Source organism: Mandrillus leucophaeus, unplaced genomic scaffold, assembly GCF_000951045.1.
Source record: "Mandrillus leucophaeus isolate KB7577 unplaced genomic scaffold, Mleu.le_1.0 Scaffold67, whole genome shotgun sequence".
In the NCBI taxonomy this organism is placed as follows: Eukaryota; Metazoa; Chordata; class Mammalia; order Primates; family Cercopithecidae; genus Mandrillus; species Mandrillus leucophaeus.
The window spans coordinates 2,959,934-2,975,962 of NW_012107252.1; the positions used below are offsets into that span (position 1 = coordinate 2,959,934).

Here is a 16,029-nt window from a genome sequence, read left to right on the forward strand (position 1 = left end):
CTGAATGTCTGATCTCTGGGCCTCAGTTTTGACCCCTGTGTAGTGAGGTCGGACGTTGGACCGGGTGGTCTCTGCAGTTGCTTCTAGCTCTGGTTCTGTGATTTGGGGCTGCGTGAGCAGCATAGTCTGGTGCTTGTAGTAGACGTGCTCCTGATGTGGTGCTCTGGGGTCTTTGCATGCCTGGGGTCCCCAGCGAGGTTCCTCAGAGACCAGTGCTCTCAGCAGTGCTCTGGGGTACTGACTAGCCTGCTGCCTGCTGCCTCTGGCCCTGCATGTGAGAGTGCCCGTGTAGGGCACACCTTGGCCTCTGCTCACCAGCTGCATGGCCCATCTGCATGCCAGGCATGCCTGCCCACGGCTGGGTTTCGTCACCTTCCTTCCCTCTGCATGCTCCTGTGTCTGTGCCAAGCTTACAACTTCAGGGGGGTGGTTCTAGGCTGTACCCTGGACTGAGAAGCTCAGAACAGCTTCTGGCCAGGGGAGTCCAAGGCTGGAGGTCGTGGCCAGGCACAGCCACCCTCCCCTTGAGACCCTTGTCTGTTGGCGCAGGAAGCCGTCTGTTCGGCGCCCTCATCATGTTACTGCCATCGTCATGCCCATCCTGCCCGCGGACCACGTCCCTGGCCTGCCCTGACCCCTGCCCAGCCCTCCTCAGGGCAGCCTCTTTGCTTGGGTTCCCAGATTGTGCCCTGAGCATGGCTGAGACCTTGGCAGGCGGCGCCGCCACTTAACCTTATTTCTTCCCCTCAGGCTATGGCCTGGAGGTGGAGGCAGTGACTCCACAGCAGGTGGCTGTGGCCCTCTGGACTGACCTTCTGCCCCGCCCAGCCATGCTCTGAGGACCCTCCACCCTAGGGCCTGCTTTCTCTCCCTGGTGCCCCAGCCAGGAGCAGGCAGAGATGGGCCCTGGAGGACAACCTGGGTTGTGGTCCTGACCAGGCCTGGACCTTGTACTGAGTCCCTGTGTGACCCTGGGCAGACAGGAGCTTCCTGACAGGCCTCAGCTTCCTAGGCTATAAAATGGGAGATTGGTTGCAAGATCTCTCATTGAGTAAGACATTGTATTCCAGACAGACCCTGAGTGTGGGGGCCACTTCTAGGCTGGAAGTGGGTGGGGTGGGAGTGGATGGTGAGCTGGGGTGCGGCGGTACCACCCCTCCCGTCTCTGAGTGTGGGTTTGGCTCTGACCAAAGGGGCTACCTGGATGAGGGGCCCTTGCCCTTCCATGCAGCTGTGTGTTCTGCCCAGCCTGTGAGTGCCTCTCTCCCTCCTCCTGCAGTGCGCCGCGTGGCTCCTCGTTTCTCCATCCCACCCAGCAGCCAGGAGGTGATGCCAGGCGGCAGTGTGAACCTGACATGTGTGGCAGTGGGTGCGCCCATGCCCTACGTGAAGTGGATGATGGGGGTCGAGGAGCTCACCAAGGAGGATGAGATGCCAGTCGGCCGCAACGTCCTGGAGCTCAGCAATGTCGTGCGCTCCGCCAACTACACCTGTGTGGCTATCTCCTCACTGGGCATGATCGAGGCCACAGCCCAGGTCACAGTGAAAGGTAAGTGTGGCAGGTGCTGTGACCAGTACCCTCCCTGTCATCCGGGAGGTCCTGGTGGCGGGCGAATGTGAGCTGACTGCCATGGGCACAGGCGTGGCTGAGGGATTCTTACCCTTTCCTGGGCGTCCCTGCCCTGGGGTCCTCCAGCCCTTAGAGGGAGGGAAGGAGGGATTTCCGTTGTTAGCCGGCTTAACGATAATAGTTAAGGCATATTGAGTTTCTCGGTGGCAGACAGCATGCTAGCAAGCACAGTTTCTTTTGTTTTTTTCTGTTTTACCCTGGGAGATAGGTGCTCTTATTATTTCCATTTTTCAGATGAGAGAACTGAGGTACAGAGAGGGTGTATCACTTGCCCAGGGTCACACAAAAATAAATGACAGAGCAGGAACTTAAACCCAGTGTGGTCTGAATCCATAACTCTCCCTCCTAACCACTATATAGTACCAGAACTTCAGGTGTAATAGCTTCCCAGCAAGAAGGATGTGGTAAAATAGTAGGGGAAGTGGGTTCTCTCTGTCCTGGGGACAGGCACACATATTATACATATGTTATATATATGTAACAGATTCTGGCCGGGCACGGTGGCCCATTCCTGTAATCCTAGCGCTTTGGAAAGCCAAGTTGGAAGGATTGCTTGAGCTCAGGAGTTTGAGACCAGCCCAGTTAACATAGTGAGACCCCATCTCTACAAAAAAAAAATTCAAAGCTGTGCATGGTGGCACACACCTGTGGCCCAGCTACTTGGGAGGCTGAGACAGGAGGATTGCTTGAGCCTGGGAGGATGAGGCTGCAGTGATGCAGTGAGCCATGATCACACCACTGCATTCCAGCCTGAGTGACAGTGAGACCCTATGAAAAAAGAAAAGATTCTTTCCTGGTCTCCCTACTTAAATTGTCAACAGCCTCTGATCTATTATCTATTTTGCAACTTGAGTGATCATTAAAAAATGTAATCCAGGATCAAGTCACTTCCTTTTGGGAAAGGGAGAAACACCTTCCAGTGGCTTCCCATTGGTTTAGGATACAGATCAGGATCCTCACTGTGGTCTCCCAGGGCCGCTGGCTTCCCACCCTGTCACATGCCAGCTGCCCAGACGCACGCTGCTTTCCGTCTGCCATGCTCCTTGTCCGGCCCCTTCTGTCACTGGCTCCATGTACCCCTCCAGGCCTCAGCTCGATGATGCTTTCCTTCCCTCATCACCCCATCCAAGGAGATTCCCTGGATCTTACTCCACCTCAGCACCCTGATTCTTGCTGTCCTTGCACCTGCCAGAATCATGAGTACGATCGACTCATGTATTGATTCTCTCTCGTACTGAGGTGTAAACTCCATGAGAGCAGGGATGTGACTATGTGGCATTGTAGCCCCAGCGCAGTGTCTGGCATTGAGCGGGTGCTTGTTAATTATTTGTTGAATGATTGTGGACTCAGGGCCTTCCCACTTCAATTTGAGCCAAGCCACAGGGTCTGTGGGGCCAGCAGCCCCATCACTCTGTCTAAAATTCTGGGCTAGTCCCTAAGGAAATATCTCCCCTTCCCCTGCCTATTACACATACTCTTCACCACGTGGGCTCAGGTGACCTGCAGAGGCAGATAGCTGCTACCCAGTCTGGGTGCCTTTCACCTACATGGGACTGCAGGGGTCATCTCACCTCCAGATCTGTTTGTTAGATGAGTCTTGTGTACTGATGGGAGGGTCCAGTGAGTCCCACAGTTGATATGTGTACATACTAGATGACCCAAGGCCCGGGGGCACCTGGCCACCGTTGGCCACGTGTGGCTTCAGAGGTCACCATAAGCTTTTCTGGACATTTTTCAAGGTAGGCTGTGGGTATCAGCCACACTCAGGTGGCCCCACCAGGTATCCTGGATAATCCCCAAGTATAGGGTTGGTTCCTAAGGATCTTGACCTCGGGCAGCTTTGAGCCTTCCACTTTGTCTCCAGCTCTGCCAAAGCCTCCGATTGATCTTGTGGTGACAGAGACAACTGCCACCAGTGTCACCCTCACCTGGGACTCTGGGAACTCAGAGCCTATATCCTACTATGGCATCCAATACCGCGCAGCGGGCACGGAGGGCCCCTTTCAGGAGGTGGATGGTGTGGCCACCACCCGCTACAGCATTGGCGGCCTCAGTCCTTTCTCGGAATATGCCTTCCGCGTGCTGGCGGTGAACAGCATCGGGCGAGGGCCGCCCAGCGAGGCAGTGCGGGCACGCACGGGAGAACAGGCGCCCTCCAGCCCACCGCGCCGCGTGCAGGCACGCATGCTGAGCGCCAGCACCATGCTGGTGCAGTGGGAGCCTCCTGAGGAGCCCAACGGCCTGGTACGAGGATACCGCGTCTACTATACTCCGGACTCCCGCCGCCCCCCGAGTGCCTGGCACAAGCACAACACCGACGCGGGGCTCCTCACCACCGTGGGCAGCCTGCTGCCTGGCATCACCTACAGCCTGCGCGTGCTTGCCTTCACCGCTGTGGGCGACGGCCCTCCCAGCCCCACCATCCAGGTCAAGACGCAGCAGGGAGGTAGGTGGAGGCACGCTGGCTGGGCAGCCGACAGCAGAGAAAGGGAGGCTGAGGTTGTGGCGGCACCTCTCCCTTTCTCTTGGCTGTGAGGTTGGGGGCTGTTGGGAGGATCAAGGTGCCATATTCCATAGATGTGTGGTCAGTTGGGATGCAGGATAAAGGTGTGAGATTAGGGTCTGCCTTCCTCGGCCCCCTCCTCCCTGGGCGCTCCTGACCTCACGCAGATGAGGCTGACCTGCCTGGTGTGGGGTGTTGCAGTGCCTGCCCAGCCCGCGGACTTCCAGGCTGAGGTGGAGTCGGACACCAGGATCCAGCTCTCGTGGCTGCTGCCCCCTCAGGAGCGGATCATCATGTATGAGCTGGTGTACTGGGTGGCAGAGGATGAAGACCAACAGGTGTGCAGTGGGCAGAGAAGTGCTGAGGGGTCTCCTGGTCCCTGAGGGTCTGCAATGGGCTTAACCCCAGGAGGGTGTTTTCTGGATTCTGTGGCTTGTGTGGGCACAGCCTGTAAGGTTTCTGCTGGAGGCTTGGTGGCGCATGCGTGCCATGTGGCCTGCACAGCCTGTATGATTCTGGAGTCATACAGGCTGTATGACTCTTTGCTGGGGGCAAAGTCCCCAGGGTCTGCCTTGAATTTCCTAGGCTCTGTGGCTCACATGACTGGCAGAGCCTTAAAGGTTCCCCAGAAGCCATGTGTCCCATGTGGCTCCCGTGGCCCATGTGGTCTGTGAGGCTCCTGTGGCATGGGCTAAGCCCTGAGTTGCTTGTGTGGTCCATGTGGCCTTATGGTGTGGAGCCAGTCCTGGAGCCATGGTGGGTCCAGAGGTGTCACATTGCAGCCCATGTTGGGAACAACCTCTGAGTGACCTTTGAGCTCAGAGCTGTCAGTGAGTGCTCCCTGCTCTTCCAGCACAAGGTGACCTTCGACCCAACCTCCTCCTACACACTAGAGGACCTGAAGCCCGACACACTCTACCGCTTCCAGCTGGCCGCGCGCTCAGATATGGGGGTGGGCGTCTTCACCCCCACCATTGAGGCCCGCACAGCACAGTCCAGTAAGTGTCTCCCGAGTCCACTGCCTGTTTCACCTGGGGTGGGGGACACACACACACACACACACACCCTTCCCCCTCAACCAGGCGGGTAGGTGGTCAGGTGTGCTAGCCAAACCGGGGACACACACACACACACACACACACACACACACACCCTTCCCCCTCAACCAGGCTGGTCAGGTCTGCTAGCCAAACCGGACTCTGGCCTGGGCTCTGATCACACACACACACACACCCCCCCCCACACCACACACACACCACACACACACACACACACCCCCACACGCCCCCTTCCCCCTCAACCAGGCGGGTGGGTGGTCAGGTCTGCTAGCCAAACCGGACTCTGGCCTGGGCTCTGATTTTGGGCCTCGGGAGAGGGCCAGGTAAGTGCCTCCCAATCTGTCCAGTCCAGGCGGCTGCTGCCCTCCCTGCTCCCTACCCAGCCTCCTGCCCCTCCTCCCGCCCATGCCCCACATGCTGCCCAGGTAAGTTTTGTGTCTGTGCCTCATCTCCATCCCCACTCTGTGCTGGTCACACTAGCTGATGGGCCATCCTCGGTGGGTCTGCTGCGTCCCAGACCTGCTTTGGTGGCTGTTTCTCCTCCCCATGGCCCCGCATCTCATTTCCCCATCACCCACATTCCCTTCCTCATACCCCCAATAAAAGTTACCTGGGAGTCTTGTGATCACCCTCAGCTGACTGCACTTGGGGACAGGTCTGAAAATGCAGCCATGTGACCCAGCCTGCCCACGTGGGCATTGAATTGTAACCATGTGGCCATGCAGGGGACTGTCTGCAAGGCTGTGTGTGTGATGACTCTGGTGTTGTGTGTTACTATATTCTGCGTGTGTGAGACTCCAATGCTGCAGCTGTGGGAGTGGCACTGCCCATGAGTGTGAGTGTGACCATACCTGACCAGCTGGCTGTGCAGCACGTGTGTATGTGTGTTGGTGGATCTTGGGCATGACCCTTGTCTTTGTGGGTGACTCTGTGGCCTGACCCTGTGACCGTGTTTGTGGGTCTCGGTAGCCCCCAGAGAGTAGACTGAGTGTGTGGGTGACTCTGTGGTTGCTGCTGGGTGGCCTGTGTGTGGTCACACAGCCACAGTCAGCTGCTGTGTGAGACTCTGTGTGATAGGGTGTCACGGATGTGACTGTGGCTGGGTAGCATTGTGGAATTGAGATGGTGACCACATCTGATGTGGCCATGTGATGACCATAAGCATGGCGGTGTCTGAAGTGGTCCTTATGAAGTGGGACCATGTGCATGTACCAGTGATGTCACGAGGCTGTGTGTGACCTTGTGTTCATGGATTCATTCCAGAAGCACCTGCTGTGCTCCAGCTGGGGGCCAGGCCCAATGCACAGTACAGGGCTGGCAGCATGACCAGACACATGGCGTCTGCCCATGGGGATCCCGCATTCCAGCAGGGCAGACAGACATTGCACCTGTAATTACCCAAATGAGCTTTTTTATTTTATTTTTCAAGACGGAGTTTTGCTCTTGTCACCCAGGCTGGAGAACAATGGCATCATCTCGGCTCACTGCAACCTCTGCCTGCTGGGGTCAAGTGATGTTCCTGCGTTAGCCTCCCGAGTAGGTGGGATTGCAGGCGACTGCTACCTCGCCTGGCTAATTTTTGTATTTTTAGTAAAGACAGTTTCACCATGTTGGCCAGGCTGGTCTCTAACTCCTGACCTCAGGTAATCCGCCCACCTCGGCCTCCGCAGAGCGCTCCCAAAGTGCCAGGATTACAGGCATGAGCCACCACACCTGACCTCCAAATGAGCTTTTAATGACATTTGTGTAAAGTAGGATGGAAGAGCGGGCATGGTGGCTCACCCCTGTAATCCTGGCACGTTGGGAGTCCGAGGAGGGCAGATCATCTAAGCTCGGGAGTTCGATACCAGCCTGACCAACAGAGAGAGGCTCCGTCTCTACTAAAAAATACAAAATTAGCTGGGCATGGTGCCACATGACTGTAATCCCAGCTGCTCGGGAGGCTGAGGCAGGAGAATTGCTTGAACTGGGAGGGGGAGGTTGCGGTGAGCCGAGATCGCGCCATTGCACTCCCGCCTGGGCAGCAAGAGTGAAAATCCGTCTCAAAAAAAAAGGTAGGATGGAAGAGACAGGTTGGAGAGATGATGAAACCTCCTTTGATCTGAGGGGTCAAAAAGGGTTGCCTTGGGGAAGTGACACTTCCCCAAGGCCTGAAGGAAGAGTGGGAGCCAACTAGTAAATGAACAGGAGCAGGGAGCACACAGGCCTTGGGGAGAGTCTGCAGGCCTGAAGGCCCTCCAGCTGCAAGGCTCGTGGTTATGGTCACTGGGTAAGCAGCAGGCCAGTGTGGTTGCAGTAGCTGCTGGAGCTATGGCAGGGCCTTGGGAACACAGGGTAGGCAGGAGGGCTGACTCTGGCTGCTCTGTGAGAATGGACAGGGCAGCCTGCGAGGAAGCAGAGACCAGTTAGGAGGCTTTGAAGCAGTCCGGGGAAAAGATGGTGGCCCAGGTGAGATGTTGGCGGTGGATCTGAGAACTGTCAGGGATGCTGACTGGTCAGACTCGGTGATGGGTTATGAATAGGGGCCCAGAGGGGAGGGAAATGGAGGTGAATGTTGTTTCTGGTGTGTTAACCTGGGAGGCGGGTGGTGCTGGCGCAGGATGGAAAATGGGGCAGAGGCAGGTGTGAAGACTGCAGCTGGTCTCAGACACCCAAGTTCAAGATGCCATGTGCCATCCACATGGCAGAGTTCAGCATGCTGTGGGAATCCAGGGCTGGGCCGGAGCTGAAGGACCCTGAGAAGAAAGACTGCAGATGAGAGGAAATCAGGGGAGGGGAGCGACTTGGAGATTGGAAGGAGAGAAAGTTTCAAGAAGTAGACAAGATGCTGCTGAGTGGTCAGGAGTACCTGTTGGACCAAGCAACATGGAGGAGTGGCCCTGGAGACGAAGCTTGGTGCATGGTAGGACGAAAGCTGGTGGGTGTTTCATGAGGCCTGTGTGGGTGCTGAGGATGTGGAGGCAGCAAGCCCAGACGTTGCCAGAAAGTGTAGCTCTGAACGAGGGGACCATTATGGCTAGAGAGGGCTGTGGGGCTGAGGGTGGGATTTTTCTTTCTTTCTTTCTTTTTTTTTTTTTTTTTTTTTTGAGACAAAGTACAAAGTGTCGCTCCGTCTCCCAGGCTGGAGTACAATGGCACGATCTTGGCTCATTGCAACCTCCGTCCGCCTCCCGGATTCAGGTGATTCTCCTGCCTCAGCCTCCCGAGTAGCTGAGATTGTAGGTGCGCCCACCACCATGCCCAGCTAATTTTTGTATTTTTAGTAGAGACGGGGTTTCACTATGTTGACCAGCCTAGGAATATGAACTTCTGACCTCAGGTGATCCATCTGCCTTGGCCTCTCAAAGTGCTGGGATTACAGGCATGAGCCACTGCACCCGGGCTGAGATTTTTCTTTTAAGATGGGAAAATCTCAAGCATATTTAAATGCTATTGGAAACAGTCAGTAGGAAAAAAAGAAACCATGGAAAAGGGATAACTGGTGGAGCCTCGGGAGGTGGAGAGAAGGGGCACAGCATTGGTGGTGGGAGAGCTTAGCCTTGGACAGGGTGGCTCAACTCTCCATTCTCATGGGTGGAAAGGAGAGAATCACTGCAGATGCAAGTAGAGTGGGGGGTTGTAGCAAGAGAAGGAAAGAGCTGCTGTGAAAGTCCAGTCTTCTCTGCGGAATGGGAGAGATAGTCATGTGCCAAGAGGAGGCAGGAAAAGGGAGCTGGAGGTCTGCGGAGCATGGAGGAGGGGGACCGTGTTTTGTGTGAGGTGGCAGAGCGAGCCAGGCAGGAGGCAGAAATAGGTAGCATAAAGGGTCCTGGAGGATGAGGCCTCTGGGGACACGTGCATAGGACGCCAGCCTGCCCCAGTGCTGCTGTAGAGAAGGCGGGGGAGAGTTGGATTCATCTAGCGCTTGGCACAGGCCAGGAAGGAGCATGGAAAGATCAGGAGGTGAGGGACTGTGCGATATTGGTGAGAGTGTGGTAGGTGGTGGACTGTGGAAGCTGAACATGGAGGGTAGGAAGGACAAGGTTGACAGACAGGCATCCCGAGGAGCTGGCGAGCAGGCGCAGTGCCCGGGACCTGGAGTGACTGAGCAGGGACAAGGGGGTAGGGTCTGCGAGGGGATGTTAGAGCCCGTGATTCTGGAGGGAGGGCCATCCCCAGTATTGGCAGCCTCCAGGGCATAACCACAGCTGTGTAGGGGAGGAGAAAGTCCTGGAGATGAGGGGCTCTGGGGCCAGTGGGTCAGGGGGCCGCTGAAGTCCTCATGGCAGGGTGTGGTGACAGAACTTGAAGAGGAAACCTGTGCATTTCAGCAGAGTCCTCAGTGGGCGTGGAGTCTGGACACATCACTGGACACAAGGAGACACATGTCTGCCTCCTAATTCCCAAGGAGGCTATTGAGTGAGGGCACCTCTGTTGGGTACTTTTTCTCCAAACCCCAGGGGCCATTGGCCTTCGTGTCCAGTCTCCAGTTGGTGATTACCTGTGGCACTGACAAAGAGACCATTTCCAGGCAGGTACAGGTGAAGGCTGCCTTATGCCAAAAGGGCCACTGCAGCCACTCTTCCTCAGAAGGGCAGAACTGTGCGGCACAGTGGGCATGAAGCAGTTCTCCATATGTGACCTGTGTGTGTGGGTGGCGGTGGGCTGGCCACGTGCTTGTGTGTATCTGATATCGTGTATGTTTTGTGTGAGGCAGCACATGTGTGGGAGAGACCCCGTGTGAGAGAACTCGAAGCTGTGTCAGAACTGGAAGTCATTTGTGTGAGAGACTGTGTGTCAGATGCCGTGTGTGAGACACCAAGATGCTATGGGTGTGTGATACTCTGTGTATGTGTGAGTCTGTGTGAGAGACACTGATACTCCAAGTATATGTATGAGACACCCTGTGTGTGACTATGTGAGAGGCGTGTGTGAAGCACTGAGACTGTGAGGGACGCTGTGTGTGGAGAGGCACAGCGACTATGTGTGTGTGAGGCTGTGTGAGAGTCAGTGTGTGCGATACTGTGTGTGTATCACCGTGCGTGTGTGAGAGAGGGAGGGGAGAGAGAGGGAGGCAGGTCAGAGGGAGTCAGGCGTCCTTGGCGAGAGTGGCAGCAGCCTGCCTGGAGGGACCCTGGGATGGCCATTTCAGCACCTGAGGGGTAGCCTGCCCGGGTGAGTCTCCAGTCCACTGTGACTCAGTCGTTGTGCCTGTGATCCCCACCCTCCATCTGCTTGCTTCCCCCCCATTTGTCTTCCCCAGCCCCCTCCGCCCCTCCCCAGAAGGTGATGTGTGTGAGCACGGGCTCCACCACGGTCCGGGTAAGTTGGGTCCCGCCGCCTGCCGACAGCCGCAACGGCGTTATCACCCAGTACTCCGTGGCCTACGAGGCGGTGGACGGCGAGGACCGCAGGCGGCATGTGGTGGATGGCATCAGCCGCGAGCACTCCAGCTGGGACCTGGTGGGCCTGGAGAAGTGGACGGAGTATCGGGTGTGGGTGCGGGCACACACAGATGTGGGCCCCGGCCCCGAGAGCAGCCCGGTGCTGGTGCGCACCGATGAGGACGGTAGGCAGTGCCACCGGGGTGGGAGGGGAGGAGTCCTGCCTCAGACACCACCCGCCAAGCACCCCAGGGCCTTCCTTTCCCTAACACAGGCCCAGGTCAACTCATCTTTCTGGTTCAGGCTTAATGGCCCAGAGTGGGGGGATGTCACTTATGGGATAACTTAGGCCCAAATCCTAGCCTTTGGGGCTGTCTCCAAAGGAGCTGAAGTCTTCACAGGCTAAGATGGGAGAAGCAGCCCCGTCTAAGATTTGAAAGGTCAAGATTGGGAAGATTGGTGTAAAAGATACTCAGAGTAGAATCAGCAAGACTCCGCGTTGGCCGGACATTGGCGTGATTTGAGGCCTAAGAAGAGTCAGGACAAGTTGTGCTGACTGAGGGTGGTCAAAGACCTGGTGTCCCACCTCTGCCTGTTCCCCCATGTCGACCCTACCCACCAAGTGACAGGCCTGGGCCAGAGGGGTGAGCAGGGCCAGTCCTGGGCTCTTACCTGCGGCGGGCAGAGGGAGCCTTCTTTGTGCCTCACCAGGGACAGACGATCTAAGGAACCTATATCAGGGCCTTTCCTGGGGGAGTGGGGTGCTGAGGCAGGACCCTCGAGTTTGCTGTGCCCACCTGTGCCAGGGTCGATACCTCCAGGCCTGACTTCCTTCTCTACCTGACCCCCAGTGCCCAGCGGGCCTCCGCGGAAGGTGGAGGTGGAGCCACTGAACTCTACAGCTGTGCATGTCTACTGGAAGCTGCCTGTCCCCAGCAAGCAGCATGGCCAGATCCGTGGCTACCAGGTCACCTACGTGCGGCTGGAGAATGGCGAGCCCCGTGGACTCCCCATCATCCAAGACGTCATGCTAGCCGAGGCCCAGGTGCAGCATTGGGTGGGGGTGGGGTGGCAGGGTGAGCACAAACCAGCATGCACAAGCTCCCATTTGGGGCCCAGATACCCTCTTCCCCTGCTTGCCCTCAGCAGTGCTGTGACTGCCTTTCCTTGGTTGTGAGACCCGAGATGCTTTGCAGCATCAGGGATGAGGCTGGGGTTTTTTTGGTGCGTGTGTGTGTGTGTGTGTGTGTGTGTGTGTGTGATGGAGCTTCGCTCTTGTCAGCTCTGGAGTGCTTCCTGGGTTCAAGCAATTCTCCTTCCTCAGCCTCCTGCGTAGCTGGGATTACAGGCGCCTGCCACCACGCCCGGCTAATTTTTGTACTTTTAGTAGATACAGGGTTTCACCATGTTGGCCAGGCTGGTCTCGAACTCCTGACCTCAAGTGATCCGTCTGCCTCAGTGTCCCAAAGTGCTGAGATTACAGATGTGAGCCACCCTGCCCCACCAGGCTGGGATTTTGAGATGTGCCTTCTCCCTAAACAGTGCTGGGCTGGCATCCACTCCTCCCACACAAAGGGTAGAGAGAGTGCTCCGGGGCTGTCTTACCCCACTGGCGGCCACAGGTCTGTGGCTGCTGCCGAGCTCTGTGAGTAGCCAAGCACGGTGTTGCCCTGCTCCTGGCCCCACAGGGAATGGTTCAGCCCCTGATGTTCACCCTCAAGGGCTAAGCCTGCTGGCCAGCCTCACACCTTCCTCTGTGTGCGTCTGTCTTCCTGGGAGGATGGTCCTGCTCTGGAGCTTGGGGTGAGCTCCCTGGGGTATTCTGAACACTGGTTGCTATTCAGATGAAGAACTTGGAATGCTAGGAGGTTATGAGAGTGGTACGGAATTATTCAGCAAGTAGGTGGCTACACTTGGATAAGAAGCCATGTCTGTGGACCCCTAGGAAAGGGCTGCAGTTGCTATCATGAGCCCCCTCCCACAAGACCCTGCTGGAGAGTCACAGCACCTGGTGTGGTGCTCTCAAGGTCTCCCCATCCGGGACCAGGGCCTGGGAGGGACCCACACACCCATCCCCGTCCAGCCTCTTACCCCTGCCTGGGCAGAGAGCAGGGGTGCGTGTACCACTCGATGCTGTACACGCTGTGCAGAGGGGTGGGGTCACCCACACAGACAGGAGGCTCACCCCTCCAGCTGGGTTCAGCCATCTGAAGCAAAATTCTTTCTGCCCAAAGGGTGCTCTCTTCCGCCTCTTAGCCTGCCCAGTGCTAAGGCATCCAGGTGGAGGAGGCGGGCATGTGCACCCACCTGCATTCCTGGGGCAGGCTGAGGGCTCCTCATGGAGCCTCAGTGAACACACCTACCCAGAAACATCCCAGGAATGGGCTTCCCCCTCCTCTGTGAGGGGCCAGTGGAGTTCCAGGGAAGCCACTTCAAGTACCCCCTTCTGGTCCCAAGAGGTTCAGAAGGGAACGACCAGAGGCTCAAGGACGCTGAGACTAAAAGCCTCAGACATCCCATCGTGGGAGGTAACCCGAGTCTGGGCTCCCGGAGGACCCTGAAGATGGAGGCCTGTCCCGTAGCCCTCTCGGGACTGGGTCATTCTGTTCCTCGCCAGTGGGAGAGCAGATGGGGCCTGGTCCCGAGCCTGGCCACAGGGCCCAGCTGTTCCTGCGCTTCCATCAAGGGCACCACATTCTGTCCTTCACCCAACAGCACCATCTGCTCAGCTCAGGGTCCCCATCAGGCCTGAAAGAACTATGTGGTGTGTGTTCCCACCCCCACCCCGGAAGTGTGGAGCCAGACCCGTCTCCCTTTATGTCTGATACCATCTCCCTGCCTCCCTTTTTCCCCTCTCATGGCCTTCATTTCTCTGTTCTTCTTGGAGTCTCTGTTTTTTGTCTTGCTCATTCTCTTCTCTCTTCTCCTTTCTTCCCTCCTCCCCCTGCCTTTCCTCTGACTCCTTCCCTTCATCTCTGCTTGATTTCATCCTCTGCCTTTCCCTTCTTTCTTTCTCTTCTTTCTTGCTCTGCCTCTAGCGTTGGGACAGCCCAGGTCTCCCCCCAGGCAAGGAGATTGGAATTGAGATGGGCCCAGCCACACCCTATAAAGTGGCCATGCACTAAGGACCTGTCCAGAGCCTCGTCTCCTATTCTGTTCCATGCTTCTTGCAAGGATTTTCCAACAGAGTGTCCCACGACAGGAGGAACTTAGGCCACCTAGCATGGAGGCCAGTGGATAGAGGCCAGACCGGCACTGTGGGGGTGCTTGGGCTGGAGGACCCAACCCTCCGGCTTGGAGACGTCCTGGACCATCTCCCTGTGATGTTTCATGGGGCCTCGGAATGGAGACCTCACAGTCCCTCCACCTGTCCATCTAGAATATCTACATGCACCAAAGGCCCACAACACTGCCAGCCTCGAAACATTCCTTCCTACCTTGATTCTCAGACACCCTGAGGAAGGAACAGGTATAGGTGGTTTCCCGTGCCTGTGGGCTACAGCCCAGGCTCTGAGCTTGTCACTTGCAGCCTTCATAGTCTTGCTGACTGGCTTGCCCTTGGGCTCACCCTAGCCACGTGCCCTGTTCACCCCCAGCTCTTACTGTTGTGGGATGCTTCTCATGCCTGGGGTGATTGTATAATGTATGATTACATCTGGGATGCCTTGAGGGGTGGAACGAGACACTGAATAGTCATTCCATGGCAACAAGCACAGGCCAGGACTGTCCAAGGCAAACCAGGGCATACGGGCACCCCATTCGCCCCTCAGTGTCTTCCTTCCCCTCAGCCTGAGCTGTTGAACCCACCCTCCTTGTCTGGCAGCCTCTGCCTCCCAGCAAGCCCAAAATTGTCAAAGCATCTGTAGCTGCTTTGTGTTCTTAGGCCCCTCTGTCAGCCGGTCCTCTCCCTGTAGGCTGCCTGCCCTCGTAGTCTCTCTAGCCTCCTCAGCCCAGCCCTGGCGCACACAGTTGGTGCTCAGTGAGGCAGGTATTCAAATCTTTGAACTGGGAGTTGTCCTGGGGTGCTACCCCCATGGGTACTTCGAGGCCCAAAAGCCCTCCCTCTGTCCTCCCTGGGCCAGGTCCCTTCCAGACCAAGGGCCCCTCCAGGTCAGAGTCCTTCACCATCCTGTCTCCCTTTCTCTCCCTCTCCCGCGGTCAGTGGCGGCCAGAGGAGTCCGAGGACTATGTAAGTAACAGGTGTGCGAACGCGGACAAGACATGGGTCAAGCTGGGCTCGTGGGACACTCCCCCTCTCCCTCCTTTCCTGCCAGCCTGCGCTGCCAAGATCCACGGGGCTCCAGCCACATCCGGAGAAAACTGACGTTCAGACACGAGCACTGAGCTGAGCAGCGATTGGCATTTCCTCTAATCCTTACTTCTTGCCTGTCGAGCAGCAATTTGAGGCCAGTGTTCATGATCGACCAGGGCCCGGCCCCTGCTCGGGCCAGACAGGGATGGAGTTAAATCCGATCCTGATCGTTAGGCCTTATTGATCCCTGAGTGAAAAATCACCTGCTTTAGGGCCCAGGCTGGGAGGGCAGTCTGGAGAGTCGGGTTCTGGCATTGGTGCATTCTGGAGCCCCAGCCCTGGGAGACCCTCCAGCTGGGGCAGATGGGGCCCATGAGGGGGTGGTGGCAGCTGCAGGGGCCCCACTCAAGGCCAGAGCTGGAGGGATACCAGGGTTGGTGACGGCTGTGTTCCCACTGCACGTTGGTCCCTGCCCTGCTTCCCACTCTTCTCTCTGTGTGGTGTGGCTTGACCTCCCATGGTGTTTCTCCGCATGTCCAGAGATGATGCCTTTGCTGCAGATGGGTATATGGGCAGGGTCTGCCAAGGTGGGAGGACATTGCCCTGGCTGCTATCTCAGGCATCACTGGGAACAGACGTGGAAACCAGTTCCCCAGGTGTGGAGGTTTTCTTATTCTCCTGGCCCCTCCCCCGCCTTTCTCAAGAGGTATTGCAGGGTATAGACATTCTCAGAGTTAGTGGCCTATATGGAGGCAGCAGCGTCCTGACTGGGTCCTATTGGATGGCACCTTAACCCCCCCCCCAGCACCTTGCTCTGTGTGTGCATGCATGCACTGGTGTCCACACGCGACCTTACGCCTGCTTACACAGGAGCTGTAGGCTGTGTGCGTGTGGGTGTCAGGAGCCATGCGAGGTGCTGGGTGTGTGCGAGGCTATGCCCTGTTTACATCCTCAGTCTATGTTCACAGCACAATGGAGTGAGGGAAACAGTCTGGCCCTTTGTTCTTGTCTGAAAGCAATGATGAGCTGTCTGCCCCAGGCGGGGCAGCTTCTGGGATGGGCGGGATCCTCCCAGGCCTGCATCCTACCTACCTGCTTCCCCTCCAGCAGAGGCCACCATTGTACAGCCCCACCTTCCACAACCCGTGGCCTTGTGTGCCCAGGGGCTTCCCTCAGGCTAGGGTCCTGAGGTCCCTGACAAGGTCTGGCCTCTCCCTGCATTC

The 16,029-nt window shown here is 57.1% G+C and overlaps 1 protein-coding gene across 1 annotated transcript in view; it reads left to right on the forward strand.

Annotated features, from left to right (window-relative positions):
- PTPRF (protein tyrosine phosphatase, receptor type, F) overlaps window positions 1-16,029 on the forward strand; it is an 86,146-nt gene that overhangs the window by 49,989 nt on the left and 20,128 nt on the right. Inside the window, exons 8-14 of the mRNA XM_012001792.1 lie at window positions 1,280-1,549; window positions 3,495-4,076; window positions 4,335-4,471; window positions 4,987-5,131; window positions 10,434-10,739; window positions 11,406-11,599; window positions 14,717-14,743. Of these exons, the coding sequence (XP_011857182.1) occupies window positions 1,280-1,549; window positions 3,495-4,076; window positions 4,335-4,471; window positions 4,987-5,131; window positions 10,434-10,739; window positions 11,406-11,599; window positions 14,717-14,743 (1,661 nt within the window). The remainder of the gene's footprint in view (window positions 1-1,279; window positions 1,550-3,494; window positions 4,077-4,334; window positions 4,472-4,986; window positions 5,132-10,433; window positions 10,740-11,405; window positions 11,600-14,716; window positions 14,744-16,029) is intronic.